At 46.9% G+C, this 14,279-nt stretch overlaps 1 protein-coding gene across 1 annotated transcript; it reads left to right on the top strand.

Annotated features, from left to right (window-relative positions):
• Positions 1-5,755: 5,755 nt before the first annotated feature.
• On the top strand, positions 5,756-9,228 carry DBX1 (developing brain homeobox 1). The gene is made up of 4 exons (XM_041399204.1): positions 5,756-6,107; positions 6,580-6,681; positions 8,327-8,529; positions 8,851-9,228. The coding sequence occupies exons 1-4, from the start codon at positions 5,756-5,758 to the stop codon at positions 9,226-9,228; spliced, it is 1,035 nt and encodes a 344-aa protein (XP_041255138.1).
• The last annotated feature ends 5,051 nt before the right edge of the window (positions 9,229-14,279 follow it).

Below are 14,279 nucleotides of genomic sequence, written 5' to 3'. Positions count from 1 at the left end.
ATAGGGCTCAGAGAGAAAAACACTCACCTCACAACAGCTGTTTTCCCCACTAAATCATGACATCTGAAAGTATTTTCACCTAGAAGGTGCAAAGTGAGCCTCCCAGCCTATCACCATCCTTCTGGCTACCAGCACATAGCTTGGGGAGGGCATTCCATTAGGAGAAATGCTTACAGGACTTGGGCTCTCATCAGCATCTCTCTTCTGAGTCTCCCTCTTAAACCTTCCCAGAGAGACTTAAGCCCAAAGAAAGTGAAGCATCAGCTGGCTGGCATGGAAGAATTCAAGGAGTTGAGGGTTGATGCCCTTTTAAGAAAAGATGTACAAACAAGAGAAGGCCCTGGGTTTACCCTACAGGTAGTCAAATAGTAATTATCTTCTTTCTCTGAGAGACAGAGGCCCTTGTGTGATGTTCCATCAGGCAGAGGGGTAGAGAGCAGCCTTTAAATCCATTCTTGTGGCAGACATCAGGGAGTGTGTGGGCTCAAGGACCCTCAGTTCAAGGTGACGACAAACTCTCAGATTTTGTAAAATCCACCCCAAGACATACTCACTCTCCTGCTGAATTGTGCTGGGAGTCCTGTCCTCCAAAGAAAGTTGTCCTTCATGTCATAACCTGGAGAGTGAGAAACAGAGTCTTAATGAGTGGGAAAGTTTCAAGTCACAGTACTTAAAAGTGCCCAATGCAAAGAGATTTCAGTGGATCAGTCAGCAGAGAAATTTGCCACTGCAATAAGCAAAGGACGACAGTTCAGTTTGCAGTGAGGAGGCAGAAGTACTCTTAAGAAATTATTTGAAAGACGAAAGGATTTTTAATTCTTATGACCTACTTGAGCAACATGAGAGAAACAGGTTTTGGGGAAAATAAATGGGCAAGTTTGGTATTCTGTCATCCTCCTCCACATTTGATCTGCACAGTCGAATTTGGAAACCCTTGGGGCAGAAACCACAACTGAAACAAGCAGGACCCTGTCCACCAACATCTGAAATCCAAACTGGCTCTGTCCAATTCCCAGAAAGGTTCCACTGGGCCAAGAAATCATGAAATTGAGGCAACAAATAAACCATCATGTTGTATTTTGCAAATCCTAGATCTCCAAAATATGTCTCCTTTCTTAGCTCATGAAAGGAGTTGTTTTTAAGGAAGTTGCATGGTTGGTTATTAGATAGATCAATGGAGAAGAAAGAAGAGTGATTGTTCAACCCCAGATTATTTTTTTAAAACGAAGGTGGAGGTTGGGGAAAGGATAAAAGGATGCAATGGACAAAAATAATCAAATTTGGAAGAAAATATGCAGATTAAATGAGCTTGGAAGGAGTTAGTAAAGCGCAAGCAAGACACAGAGACTAAACTAAAGTTAATTACTTTTGACATGATCAGATCATCTGGTTCCATTTCAGGCTGTGTGTGCTCTGGGCTGGCCAGCATGAATGGTGAGGGAAAAGAAAGTAACTCTCCCCTCGAGGTCCCTTTGCCAAGTCTGGGCTGTGCACTCTGTCCGAGATCCCTCTTTCTTTGCGCAGAGAGAGAGAGGGGGAGAGGAGAGAGAAACACAGTTAACCACCTGTCAGGGCTGAGGACACAATAAGGCGGCCCCCAAAAGAGCTTTTCATGCATGCGTAATATATTTGTTCAGCTATTCACTTAATGAAGCTGATAAATGTGATGCAAAACAATAGTCAAGTTAATCTATTTAGTAAAATGTTTTGAGACTCTCAGGCGATGTTAAGGAGGGTAGTGTGCTCGGGGACATTTTCATTTCAATGCACTCATCTCTCCCCTCTTAGGGGGGTTTCAAGCATCCTATGTGAATATAATTTCTTATAAATGTGTCTTTAATGGGTTTAATTCACCCTTGCCAGCTGTTTTTTTAGCTATTTTGTAAGAGCAAAACAAACGTGCCAGGCTTGGAAAGCTAGTTAAAATTAGTTTCGGTCACTGGGGCCAAGCTATATTTCCTGCAAACCATCTGCTTGATTGGCACAATAGAAGGATTTTCAAGAAAAGGGGGGATCTAGAAGAGCTTTGAACGAACCAATAGTTACTGTTCCTTGTGCTTGAATTCTAAAGGTGAAGACTTAGGTGTCTTAATACAGCCTCGCCCCCGCAGCCTCCATTCAAGCTGCCGGCGTGGTCGATGAGCATCGTCAGGGGGCTGAGACACAGCAGGGAAGGAGCATCCCTCCCCCTCTCCGGCTGAAAAAAAAACCAAAAAAAACCCCCAAAAAAACACAAAAACAAACAAACAAACAAACAAAACAACAACAAAAAAAACCCCAAAACCAAAAAAACACTTAAAAAAAAAAAAGGAAGGGGGGGGGGGGGGGATAAGAAAACAACCCAAAAGGCGCACACACACGTTTGCACCGCAGCTTTTGGGAGGAAGGAGCGGGCACCGTGGCCCCGGGCAGCCCTGGCGGGGGCGGAGTGGGGCTCGGCTGGTCCCTTGTGGAGCGGCTCCCGGCTTGGGGAGGGAGGGCCGAGGAGCTCGGCTTCCCCCTGGCTGCGGGAAGGGCCCGGCGGGGGCAGGGGCTGTCCCGCGGAGGGTGTCCCGCGTGGAGCCGTGCCGTGGCGGTGATTGAGACGTCCGCCTCCAGGGCCGGGGATGCGGGAGAGCGATGGGGCTCCGAGCGGCCGGGGGGCGCTGGCCTGGCCCTGCCCAGCCCTTTGGTCTCCGGATTTGAAGTGCTGGCTCTCCCAATTTCATGCGGATTACCAACCTCGGACCGGGACACACGCAGCTGCAGCCCACACCTCCCCCTCCCTACCCCACCCACCGGCAGTTCTGAATTTGGCTCTTTTCCTCTTTCTTTTTTTTTATTTTTTTTTTTTTTTTTCGGTGACAAAGAAAGTGAGTGACTTTTAAGAAATAAATTTGAAGATAACGACATTAAAATGAATGGCAGGAAACACAAAACTGCCCGAGCATAGGTCAAACGGCATTAGTCACAGGTTTTATCCTGAGACATTAGAATTCCCTTTCTCTTAAATGATCACTGCCTTTGAAAAGAAACTTCCAAAGGAGATCTCTTAAAATAAGATCCTTTCGTCTGATTTCTTGGTTTCTTATGGTCTATCTTCCCTTTCAATAGATGTCTAGTCCCTTTTGCCGTGGTGCTTAAGGAATTCTTTATGAGTGTGCTCAGACGCATCACAAGGAACCGGGTCCACGCGTGCCCCAGCATGTGTTTGACCCAACCTTCCAGAAAATGTCAGCCCCTCTTTTTTAAAACCAAAGAAATTAGCAGCAGTTGGTCTATAGTGAGACAAAATGCCCCCAATGTATATGTAAAGAAAGGAGTAAATCATCTCAAAGGAAACGTATAATGACTGTAAAAAACGAAGTGTTCTCGGAACAGCTCGGGCGGAGCTCATTTGGGAAACGCCGGGATCGGGGGGCGGCTGCCAGAGGGGCAGGGAGCAGGGTACAGAGATGGGACCGGGAGCTGGCGGGGTGCCAGCTAATTATTTTATTAAACGGCAAAGACCCGTTTGCGTTTTCCATTCACTACCGTCCCTCTCGCTGGAGAAGTAACACCCCGAGAGCAGAGCCACGCAGAAACGGGGCTTGAGACAACCGCGGAGCGCCCCGGCCGGGGCGAGGGGAGAGCTGAGCCCGGGGCAGGGCGGGCAGCCCCGCTGCGCTCCCCCGGCACCGCGGAGCCCCAGCGGGGCGGGGGGCAGGTGGCACGACTCCTCCGAGCCCCCTGGGCTCTGCCCACGCCTTCTTTCCCCTTTTTCTTTACCTGCTAAGCATCAAGACCAACAAAACTGGGGAGCGGAGGGAAAACGCCAGCGAGGTTTTATTTCAAAGTGACGCTTTCAGACGGCGGACCTTCCAAGTCAGGTCTGCAGGTGTTCGTCTGCTGGGGGCCGGCGAACAGCACCGGGAAAGCTTGTCAGGATCATAAGGGCTTCCAGGGCTGATTCCGTCCTCTCCAATAAATAACTTTTTGATTTGAATCAAGGGAGAGGTTTAACAGACTTTCTTTCTTCTCTAATGTGATATAAATCGCAGATGCACTTTTATTGAATGGTTAAAGCATCGACATGGAGATAATCAACACAAAACGTCCGGACAAAAACCATCGAGAGAAATAAAGCTGGTTAATAAGATTTTTGAGAAAGCTTTGTGTTAAAAAGTAAAAAGGGAAAACAGCTGAAGGTGACAGTTAGTTCATGGTTAATAGGATAAAGGCTGCATGGTTGAGCTGCACACTTCTGCTTGCAAAGGTTCAGACACACCAAAGGGCTGAATAGGGTGCTTTTAAAACATAGGACATTTAACACATCTGTTATAGTCTTTAACAGAGAAATCAGGTAAAACCACTCTCAATAGTCGCTTTCATCACGCACCTTCAAAGGAAACTAACTACGCTTGCGCCTATTTCCGTATTTGCCGCCACGAACAAAAACTCTCTGCCAGAAAAAATCCCTATTTACTACTTTCCCGTTAGACGATGCCATTTGTCCCTCGCACCAAAGTTAGGGGACTCCGGGCTCTGTCGCAGAGACACCTTCCTTCTGAGCAATACACCTCCCGAAATCCCGCACACACGCGCAGATAAAAAGCGGTATCAGGTGAATTTGGCTACTTTGAGCCATCCGACACTGACACAGCCCAGAGTAGCTCGGACAACTTCAGCCAAAAGGATCCAAATGCTACAAAGTTGTCTTCATTTTCACAGCTTGAGGGTAGTGATTCCCGCTATTTTGAACGTAGATAAGCTACAGAGGAGCAACAGACTGCGAACCCCGAAGGGGTTGCTCTGGTCCCACAAGGGTGCCTAGATCTCTCCTGTGTGCAATACTCAGATTTTGTGGGAGCAGAGTTCTCACCGGCCACACCAAGGCTCACATTTCGGTCTGGGCAAACCTCTCGCCTGAACACCAATACACGAGACTTTTTGTACACAAGTACACGAAGATCCGAAGCTCGGATCTTGAAAGGAGAGGTTGGCACCGCAAATATGCCTTATTCCGCACCTTTGATGTGCAGATAGAAAACCAACCCCATCTACACGCACTAATTCTGCCTCGTACTAATAGCAGGAGCAGAATATGTTCAAACCACTGTGGGATCCATTCTCCAAACGTGTTTCTCCCTCAACAGAGCTTAGTTCCACGTTTTCTAATTTGTATTTTCAAATCCACAAAACCCGTGTTTTTCTGAGAGTCCGCAGATAAGTTTCTATGAATATTTATTGATTTATTTCCTAAACTCAGCAGGGGAGCGGCAAATAAATTTAGTGCTTTCTTTAAATAATTCCCTTTCTATGAGGCAAGATGTCATTTGAAACTTTTAAATAGGCATTTAATTAGCCTGTGTGTGTTGCCTCTGAACAAAACCCTGCTGGGAGCCTTTGGAGCGCTGTATTCCAAAGAGGCGGTCAATATGCAAAATTGATGACTACACTTTCTTTGTGGCGGGGCCATTGTGCCCCGGTTGCTTATGAAGTCTAATCCAATCATAAATTGCAGCCCCGGACCAATGGAGAAGCCGGGAGCTCGCCCTGAATGAAGCTCAAGTGGAGAACTTTGTTGAACCCCATTGTTGGGGCTGTCACTTTTGAAAGAGCCTCAGCGGGGCTGACCACTATAAAACCCATGGTCCATGAGGAAGGGGCAGAGAGAACTCCGCCAGACTCGCTGGCTGGATCTTTACCAACCCAGGTTTGCAAAGCAGAAAACAAAAGCAAACAAACAAACAAGCAGGCGAGCGGTCCCAGCCCGGCTCCGCGGACGGCCCCTGCGATGATGTTCCCCAGCCTCATCGCCCCTCCAGCCGTCTACCCCAGCCTCCTCCGGCCGACCCCCTCCCTCACCTTGCCTCAGTCGCTGCAGTCGGCTTTTTCCAGCCATTCCAGCTTCCTGGTGGAAGATTTGATCCGGATCAGCAGGCCCACCAGCTACCTGCCCAGGACTGCCCCCCCGCCCAGCATGTCCCCCCCAGTCTCGGCGGCCAGGACGGACTCGGGGACACCGGAGCTCCCCAGCTCCACCACCGCCGGCTCCAGGAGGATCTGTTCGCCACAGACTTCCAGCAACGACTCCACTTTCCTGAAGTTTGGAGTCAACGCTATCCTCTCCTCCACGCCCCGTGCCGGTAAGAGGGGGACAGCCCGAGCTGCCGCCGGCCGCGGCTCCGGGCCCTGGAGACACACCGTCCGCAGGAGGGGGGTGACGGCCGAGGGGCAGCGCAGGGACCCTGTTTAGGAAAGGGAAGCAGGACCCAGTCCCCAGCTGCAGAGCCCTCTGGCATCGCTCGGGTTTCAAGGGCGCGGGGCAGAGCTGCCGGCGGCCGGGACGGACGGGAGGAGCAGGCGGAGGGAGGGGTCCCAGGGACGAGAGGTCCTCCGGCCGTGTCTTCTGGCTGACCCTGTCCTCAAGGGTGCCGCTTTGCTGGCAAAACCAGCAAAGGTGCCTCTTTCCCTCGGCCCTTCCGAATTCGGTGTCGTTCTTTTATTTTTTCTAATAAAAATTTGGTCTCCAAACCGAGCGACAGAACCCAGCCTTGCCGTCTGTCGAATCCAACTGGTGGCTACCCTCCGACTAATTTGATTTTATTTATTTACTAGAAACCTCCCCTACGTTGCTTCAGAGCGTCCCGCCAAAGACTTTCTCCTTTCCGTACTTTGAAGGATCCTTCCAGCCCTTTCTCAGATCTTCCTATTTCCCAGGTAGGTGTTTGAAATGTCCCTGTGTGCGGGCGGGCCCCTCTGCCGGCACAGCCCCATGATTTTTCCCCGTCCCTGCGTTCCCCCCGGCGGGGTTATGCTGCGGTTCAGAGGTTGGAGGGAGTACAACATTCAAGCATCAGTCGCGCCAATTTGCTGCCCGATTTAGCACAGGCAGTGACTGCCTGACATTCCCTGCCCGCTCCCCCCGCTGATCCGCAAATTAGCCGGGATTGTCACGGTCCCGAGGCGAGGCGGGTCCCCGCTCCCTCCCTCCTCCCTCCCTCCCTCGCTGTGGATGTTTCAGCACCACGAGGAGCGGTCAGCTCCCGCCGCCCGCGCTCCGCGCCCGCGCAGGGAGGGAGGGAGGGCAGCGGGAGCGAGCCCCTCGCTGTCCCCCAAACCTTTCCGCCTTACGGGCGGGTCCAGCGCGCTGCGGGAGCGGTGGGACTGCTCTGCTCCACCTTCGGCGCGTCCTTACCCTCTGCTCCACCACCTCCGCCGCCTACTAACCCTTCCGTCCTCCACCTTCCCGGTTGCACCGTCAAACAGCACGGGAAAGGAGAGAAAGCAGGCCACGGAGCTGTGATTGCCACAGCACCGAAATATTACGATGCTGAGAGAACAATTAAAAACAAAAAAACTGAAATCGAAATACACAAGCAAGCTATGATTTTAAAAAGAAAACAGGGAAAGGGAGAGAGAGAGAAAAAAAATAACCCAAGCTCTTCTATTCATCCTCTGGATAATGGAATTTGCTTCCTTTCTCCAGCATGTGAATAGCCTAACAAAAACAACTTGAGCTTTATAAATAGCTTTTCATGTCCATTTAATGAAAATTATTTGGGGAAAGAGACGATTGTGCCATCAGTATTCTCCCGAGGAGCCTGGCATGGCGTTGTGTTTAGTTTGAAAGTGTAAATCTCTTTTGTTCCAATAATATATGGCGTTAGCTGCTTGTCCTCAGTCTTTTTCTGTTAGTTCATTACTACACAATTACCATTCACGCTTCATTAGCATCTCTGTCTCTCCTGGGGAGGTTCCCCCCCTTCTTTTTTTTTTTTTTTTTAAGGCGAAACTCTGCCCTTTTTTATCATACTAATGCGATTGGGAACCAGGCAGTGTGCTAATTAGCTGCAACTTTTCATGCCTTCCAATTGAGTTCTCCAACTTTGGAGCAGGGGGGGAAGAAGGGAGAAGAGATTATTATAGAAAGATGAATACTGATTGATCAAAACTGCATCTGAAGAGGAGCGGTTTTGTTCGGAACCAGAAAAGTCCTCATTTTCATCTCCAGCATAATAAAGCATCTGAAATGATAAAAGCATCTGAAAAAAAAAAAAAATCAAATGCTTCTGAGTGAGAGGGAGAGCTTTTTTATTGTACCTCTATCTTAGCCGGTACGCCTAGCTTTGCCTTTTCAGGCCGGGGACCTTTGAATCTCCCAACAAAACCGGCCACCATTGACCTATTTTCCACATCTGAGTTGATAGATCTAATCCCGGCGATCACTGCCTGAAAAGAAGACGGTTGGTTAAGCCTAAAGCTCCTTTTCACGGCCCCAGGTTGATGAGTGCCCGCCGGAAGGGCAGGGAGGGATGGCGGGGGCCGGTCCCGCTCCGCTCAGCGCCGTGTGTCCCTCCCACAGCTGCCTCCGCCGTGGTCCCCATCCCTGGCACATTCTCCTGGCCGCTGGCTGCCCGGGGCAAGCCCCGCCGGGGGATGCTGCGCCGCGCTGTCTTCTCCGACGTGCAGCGCAAGGCGCTGGAGAAGATGTTCCAGAAGCAGAAGTACATCAGCAAACCCGACAGAAAGAAGCTGGCGGCCAAGCTGGGCCTCAAGGACTCGCAGGTGAGAGGGGCCCCAGGTGGAGGAGGGCAGAGGGTGTGTGGGGAGCCAAGATCCACCACTCCCCTGGGGCAGCTTGAGAGAAGCATGGGAGAAGGGGATGGGAGCAGGGAGAAAACCCAGAGCAAGTTATAGGCAATCGACGCAGCCAAAAATGTCACGATTCCCCCTGTGCTCTCTCCTAGGCTCCTCCAAAGATCAGATTCTATGGCTCCTGTTAACTTTAGTATGGGCATTTGAGAGGGTTTTGAGAGTGCAGCCAAAACCACCTTTTCTGGTCCATTTCACTGAACTGTTTAACTTCTTTGTTGTTTTGTTCCCTAGGTGAAGATCTGGTTCCAGAACAGGAGGATGAAATGGAGGAACTCCAAAGAAAGAGAGCTCCTCTCCTCCGGTGGCTGCAGAGAACAGACCCTACCCACCAAGTTCAACCCTCACCCAGACCTCAGTGACGTAGGCAAGAAATGCTCAGGAGAGGAGGAGGAGGAGGAGGAAGTTCCCCCTGTGTGCCCCTCCAGCCCCCAGCATCCCCTAACCTACCACCAGTCCCCAGAACATCTACACCTGAGGGACAGACTGGACTCCCAGATATCTCCTTCTCCATCCCATTCTAGCAGCCCCAGCAAACCTTCAGACTTCTCAGACTCAGAGGAAGAGGATGATGAAGGGGAAGAAGAAGAGGAGGAGATAACAGTATCTTAGATCGTTTGCCTGCCCCTACCATCACATGAGGACACTGCAAAGATGTAAATAAACCAGAGTGCTATAAATTGAAGAGGTGCTGTCCCATCCCAATGTCCACATGCTTCTTCAGTGCAGGTTCGTTACCACAATAGCTGCAAGACTTCCTTCCCACTGGTATTCCTCATTTGTTGCCCTGTGTATGGGTTTTCATGTTCATAATATCTGCTCAACTTTTCATAACTCTCTCTGCTTCGCAACCAATAGTTGCTCATGTTTAGCAATCAATCTTTTTTGGAAGAAGCAGCAGTTTGCTTCTTCCAAAAAACAGACAACAGGCAGCTCCTGGATGTAGAGTAGGGAGGAAAGGGAAATTTCCCTGTAGGAAAGGAAACTTCTTCCCCCAGATGAAAAGATCATCAAAAATACAATATAGATTGCATGACCATTTCTATTAGCTTTCAAGTGAATTTCCAGCTATTGTATTACTTCAGCTGCTACTGAAGTCTTGTCTGATCTAGCAACACTTTCCTCCAAAATAAATAACCTTGAGGGACCCAGACCAAGATCTGCCTCCCTCCTTACCCCAAATGTCACCATTCTTGTGCAACAAATCCTTTGAAATACCTGGAATTACTTTGAAGGTATAATGCAAGCATGCCCTGTGTAATGGAGATCTTATATATTTATGATTTTCATCCTAATTTATTCATCAATATTGTGTTCAAAGCACTGTCTAACCCACCTTCTTGCCCACGTTTGTGCTTATTTTCCACTTTGCTTCTCCTATCCACGGTGTGGACAGAGGAAAGTGGATACATCTCTTTGATTTTTAACTGAACTTTGCTGTCTTTGCACAGCTTATATGAACTGTACACTATTTTGTACACTTACTCTGTATGGGTGTTTTATACCAAGGTTATTGTCAATGACTATAACAATGGCTCAACAATGCTTCTCTCTTTTTTTTTAATTAAATGACAGCTAAACTACAGGTGAATGCAGCTGTGTAATTGTGTAACTTATAAAGAAACACTTTTATTTTTTATTTTACCATGTACAGACTCTAAATATGTATATATATTAAAGTGGATGATTGTCAAATAAAAAAAAAAAAGTAGATTTCCAAATTTGATCATTTGATAGTACTTTGTTCTAGATAACAGGTTGTTGAAGTTTATGTCTGGGAGAGGAATCTACCTTATTAGTGATTCAATAAGAATTTATCAGTTTCTAATTAAGTGACTTTACAAGAATATCTACCCACCTTTTAGCTAGGGAGCAACTCCTCACACATCACTAGGATACTACAGGTTATAGAAGGTAGTATCCAAGTAATTAAATAATTAATTCTTCCAGGGTAGAGAAACAGAATAGAAGGGATAAATTTAACTCTTCAGCCTCAAGTCCAGCCAAGGATCATTACTACAAGACCAGGGATATCCATAACCACCCACGTGCTTTTTGTTTTTACATTTCTGCTATACGTTACAGAAATATCAGTGGGTTTTGCCTTGCATACCGGTGGTAGCAGAGTTTTTCTGAAACAGAGATTTCATTACAAAATTGCAATTATTTTCTGCTCCATGATCTTTAGTGCCCACCATCTATAATACACCGAAATAAATAGAAATAAAAGAAACAAATGCAGCAGATGCCCCCTGAATCCAGATCACCCTCTGTGAGGGGAGAGCTGTTTCCCTCTCCACTTCACTGCCACAGTCACAAGGGAAGGTGTGAAAGGAAGAAGAGAGTGATTCTCTCTTCAGAGAGAGAAGAGCTCTCTTTCTTTGGAGTTCCTCCATTTCATCCTCCTGTTCTGGAACCAGATCTTCACCTAGGGAACGGACCTACAAAAATCATCTAATCCAGCTTCAAGGCTGGCCAAAAATTAAAAGTGTTATTAAAGGGCATTGTCCAAGAGCCTCCTGACCACTGCCAGGTACAGGGCATGACTACCCCCTGCTAGAAAGGCTGTTCCAGGTCTTTAATCTCTTTCCAATTGGACACACCTGAGCTGGGACACATTGTCACATTTCTCATCTTCTACCTCTCTGACACCTTGAAGCCATTAACAATTGATAACATACACCTGATACAGGTGGAATGAAAAAAGAGATGGAAAACACACAGACAGTCTTTATCCCACAAAATACAGTGAAACAGCAAAAGGGCATATTGGGTTTGGGTTTGTTGTGTTGTTGTTTTGTAAAAGCCATGCACAAAATAAAAGCTAAACAAGGAATTAATCCACTGCTTCCCACAGGCAGGCAGGCAGGCGTTCAGCCTTCCCAGGAGAGCAGGGTCCCATCACACAGAATGGTTACTTAGGAAGACAAACCATCACTCCAAACATCCCCCCCTCTTCCTCCCCTCCACTTTATATCCTGAGCCTGATGCCATGTGGTCTGGAATACCCTTTGGTCAGCTGGGGTCAGCTGTCCTGGCTGTGTCTCCTCCCACCCTCCCAGGCACCCCCAACTCCCTCACCAGTGAGGCAGAACAGAAAGCAGAGGAGGCCTTGGCTCTGTGCAAGCCCTGCTCAGCAACAACAAAACATCTCTGTGTTATCAACATTATTATTAATGCCTGTATTATTGTGCATTCAGCACAAATCCAAAGTACAGCTCCCTACCAGCCACTGAAAGAAAACTTACTCTGCCCCAGCCAAAACCAGCACATCCAGTAAGCATAAGGCTATAGTTAAGTAATTTCTAAATGACAAAACTAATTCAAAACACAGTTTGTTTCAAAATCCAGTGGCTACTCCAGAGAACACTACAACACTCTAGACAGGAACTAGTCCAAAATAAGAACAGGTATCCTGATTTATTGCTCAACAGAAACTGCTAATCTTCTCATACTCTCTGCTCTTTGCATTTTCTCTGCACTAGAAATGCTATCAAAAATAACTTTTTAAGACTGCTTCTTTCAGCATGAGGGCTATTACTGCTAGACAAATAACCGTACTAAAGGACAAATATAATGGAATTGCCATTTAACAGGGAAAAATCCTTACCCAAAATGTAACATTTATTAATCCTGTAAGAATCAGAAAAATAGAAACTTCCACAGACACAGAAGAGTTTAATTTGCAGCCTTAGGAGAAGCTTAGATTGATATAAAAGTACAATACACAGACATTAAGTAGAAAAATCATAAACTTACATTTCTATAGTTGAAAGTAAGAATATACCTTAAGTAAGTAAGAAACTGTTTAAGTAAGATGATGAAAAGTTTATAGTGTAGTAATGTAATAATATGAAATATGTTAGGAATTTAGAGGTTGCAACAAAAGCATATGTGTACATGTGAGACAGAAGCCCATTAGGTAAAAGTATCCTCAGTGCAGCAAAATTAATTAAAAGTAGTATCTTAGAAAAGCAAAATAAACCCTGTAGCAACTATCTATTAGTTAGAAAGTCATATATTGTCTTATAACAAAGAACATGTAACTACTCTTCAACTATAGCTGACAGCTTGCTCCTTTAAAATCTCCCAGCCTCTGAGACTGATGTTTATCTGAACAATAAGTTGTTCTTAGCCCAAAAATAGTCCCATGCCTTCATTAGAAGCAGAGAAAATAATAACTCCTACAATTTATTCTTTTCTCCTTTCAGAGTATTTATTTTTAATAGCCAAAAAACCATTGTGTGACTACTAAGCACAAACATTTGAGATTCAGGGATACCTTAATATGAAATTAAAGGGCTTGTTTCTATTTATCAACAGCTGTCAGACTGCATCTGTGGCTGCAGGAAGGGGACCACTTTCTCCAACAAAGGCATATGTCAAAGACATAAACTTATTCTCTTTCCTCAAATGTGGAGAGAGAGTCAAATTAGGAGGATCTAGTGGCAGCTGGGTTGTTGTGGTGTGCATGGTGTTGGGAGCTCAGCTTGGGTGTATTTCTGAGAGCAAAATGTTCCATAATCTGCTGTTAACAGCCAGAATGTTGGAGGCAACCTGCCTCTATTCCCTGAAACAAGCTCAGCACTCTCTCCTTCTCTCTCTCTATTTTTAATGCAGCCATCTGTAGGCTTTGGGAAAGGAAAGAAGGTGATAAAAAGCTTTCCTGCCTTCATGGAGATGGAATTGTTTCCATAATGACTAGTAGCATCCAGAGTTTTGGAAACTCTGGTAATCCCATGTGTAATACACCCCCATAACAACCTCTGCTTTAGGATATCAGAGCTCTTTTTAGTGACCCAGCAGCCCAGAGGTCTTGTGTGTATTTTCTTCCTTCTCAGAGACAGGAGGGACATCTCCCAGACTGGGGAATGGATAAGGCAGAGAGGGGGACTTTGATGGTCATGAGCTCAGGGCAGCAAATTCTCAACTATTTTATCCCTTTAGAAACCAGCTGCTTCTGCATCTGTGCCTGCCAGCATGGGAGAGTGGCTTTTGGACAGGGCGAGAAAAGGAAATAAATAACTTTTCTGGGGAGTCTGCTGTTGCTCCCTGCAGAGCTGCTGGTGACAGACCTGGACTGTGTCCCTCTGGTCCTATTCCCTGGTCCAATGGCTTCTCAAGCAGTGTCCTGCACAAATGGGGAAGCGGGAAGTGTTTTCATCCAGCCACAGCCAGGCAGACAAGGCTTCTGCACAGCTCCCGCAGGTTGAGTGAAAAATAAAAATGAATAAAAAAACCAAACCACAACAAAACAAAAAAACCTCTTTTGAAGAACATCTGTCATCCAGGAAAGTTTGAACATTACAATAACCTTAAAGAGGTTAAGTAGAGCACATGATGCAAGACCATCATTTCCAGAAGCAACCAGCAAAGACTGAGGGTGACAGGGTATTAACCCCAACCAGTCCTAAACCCCCATCCTACAGGAAACTAGCTTGGTTTGAAGAGACCCAAGTTCAACCCTGGAAAACAGTGATGGCATTTAAAACCCTTTGCTGGGAAGTTCAAGGTGGGGTTTGACAAGGTGTGGGCTCTGTTATTGTGAGGAGCGACAAGGCAGTCTAGTCTCACTGCTGGCTGTGCTCGCTCCCCAGCCCAGCCATGGGCCAGTGCTGGGAGCAGAAGTTATCAGACTGAAGAGCAGAAGTGAATCTGTTGCC

Source organism: Onychostruthus taczanowskii, unplaced genomic scaffold (assembly GCF_017590055.1).
Source record: "Onychostruthus taczanowskii isolate IOZ18803 unplaced genomic scaffold, ASM1759005v1 scaffold159, whole genome shotgun sequence".
NCBI lineage: Eukaryota > Metazoa > Chordata > Aves > Passeriformes > Passeridae > Onychostruthus > Onychostruthus taczanowskii.
Note: the sequence above shows the minus strand (reverse complement) of the source record. Positions and strands in the feature narration are given on the sequence as shown.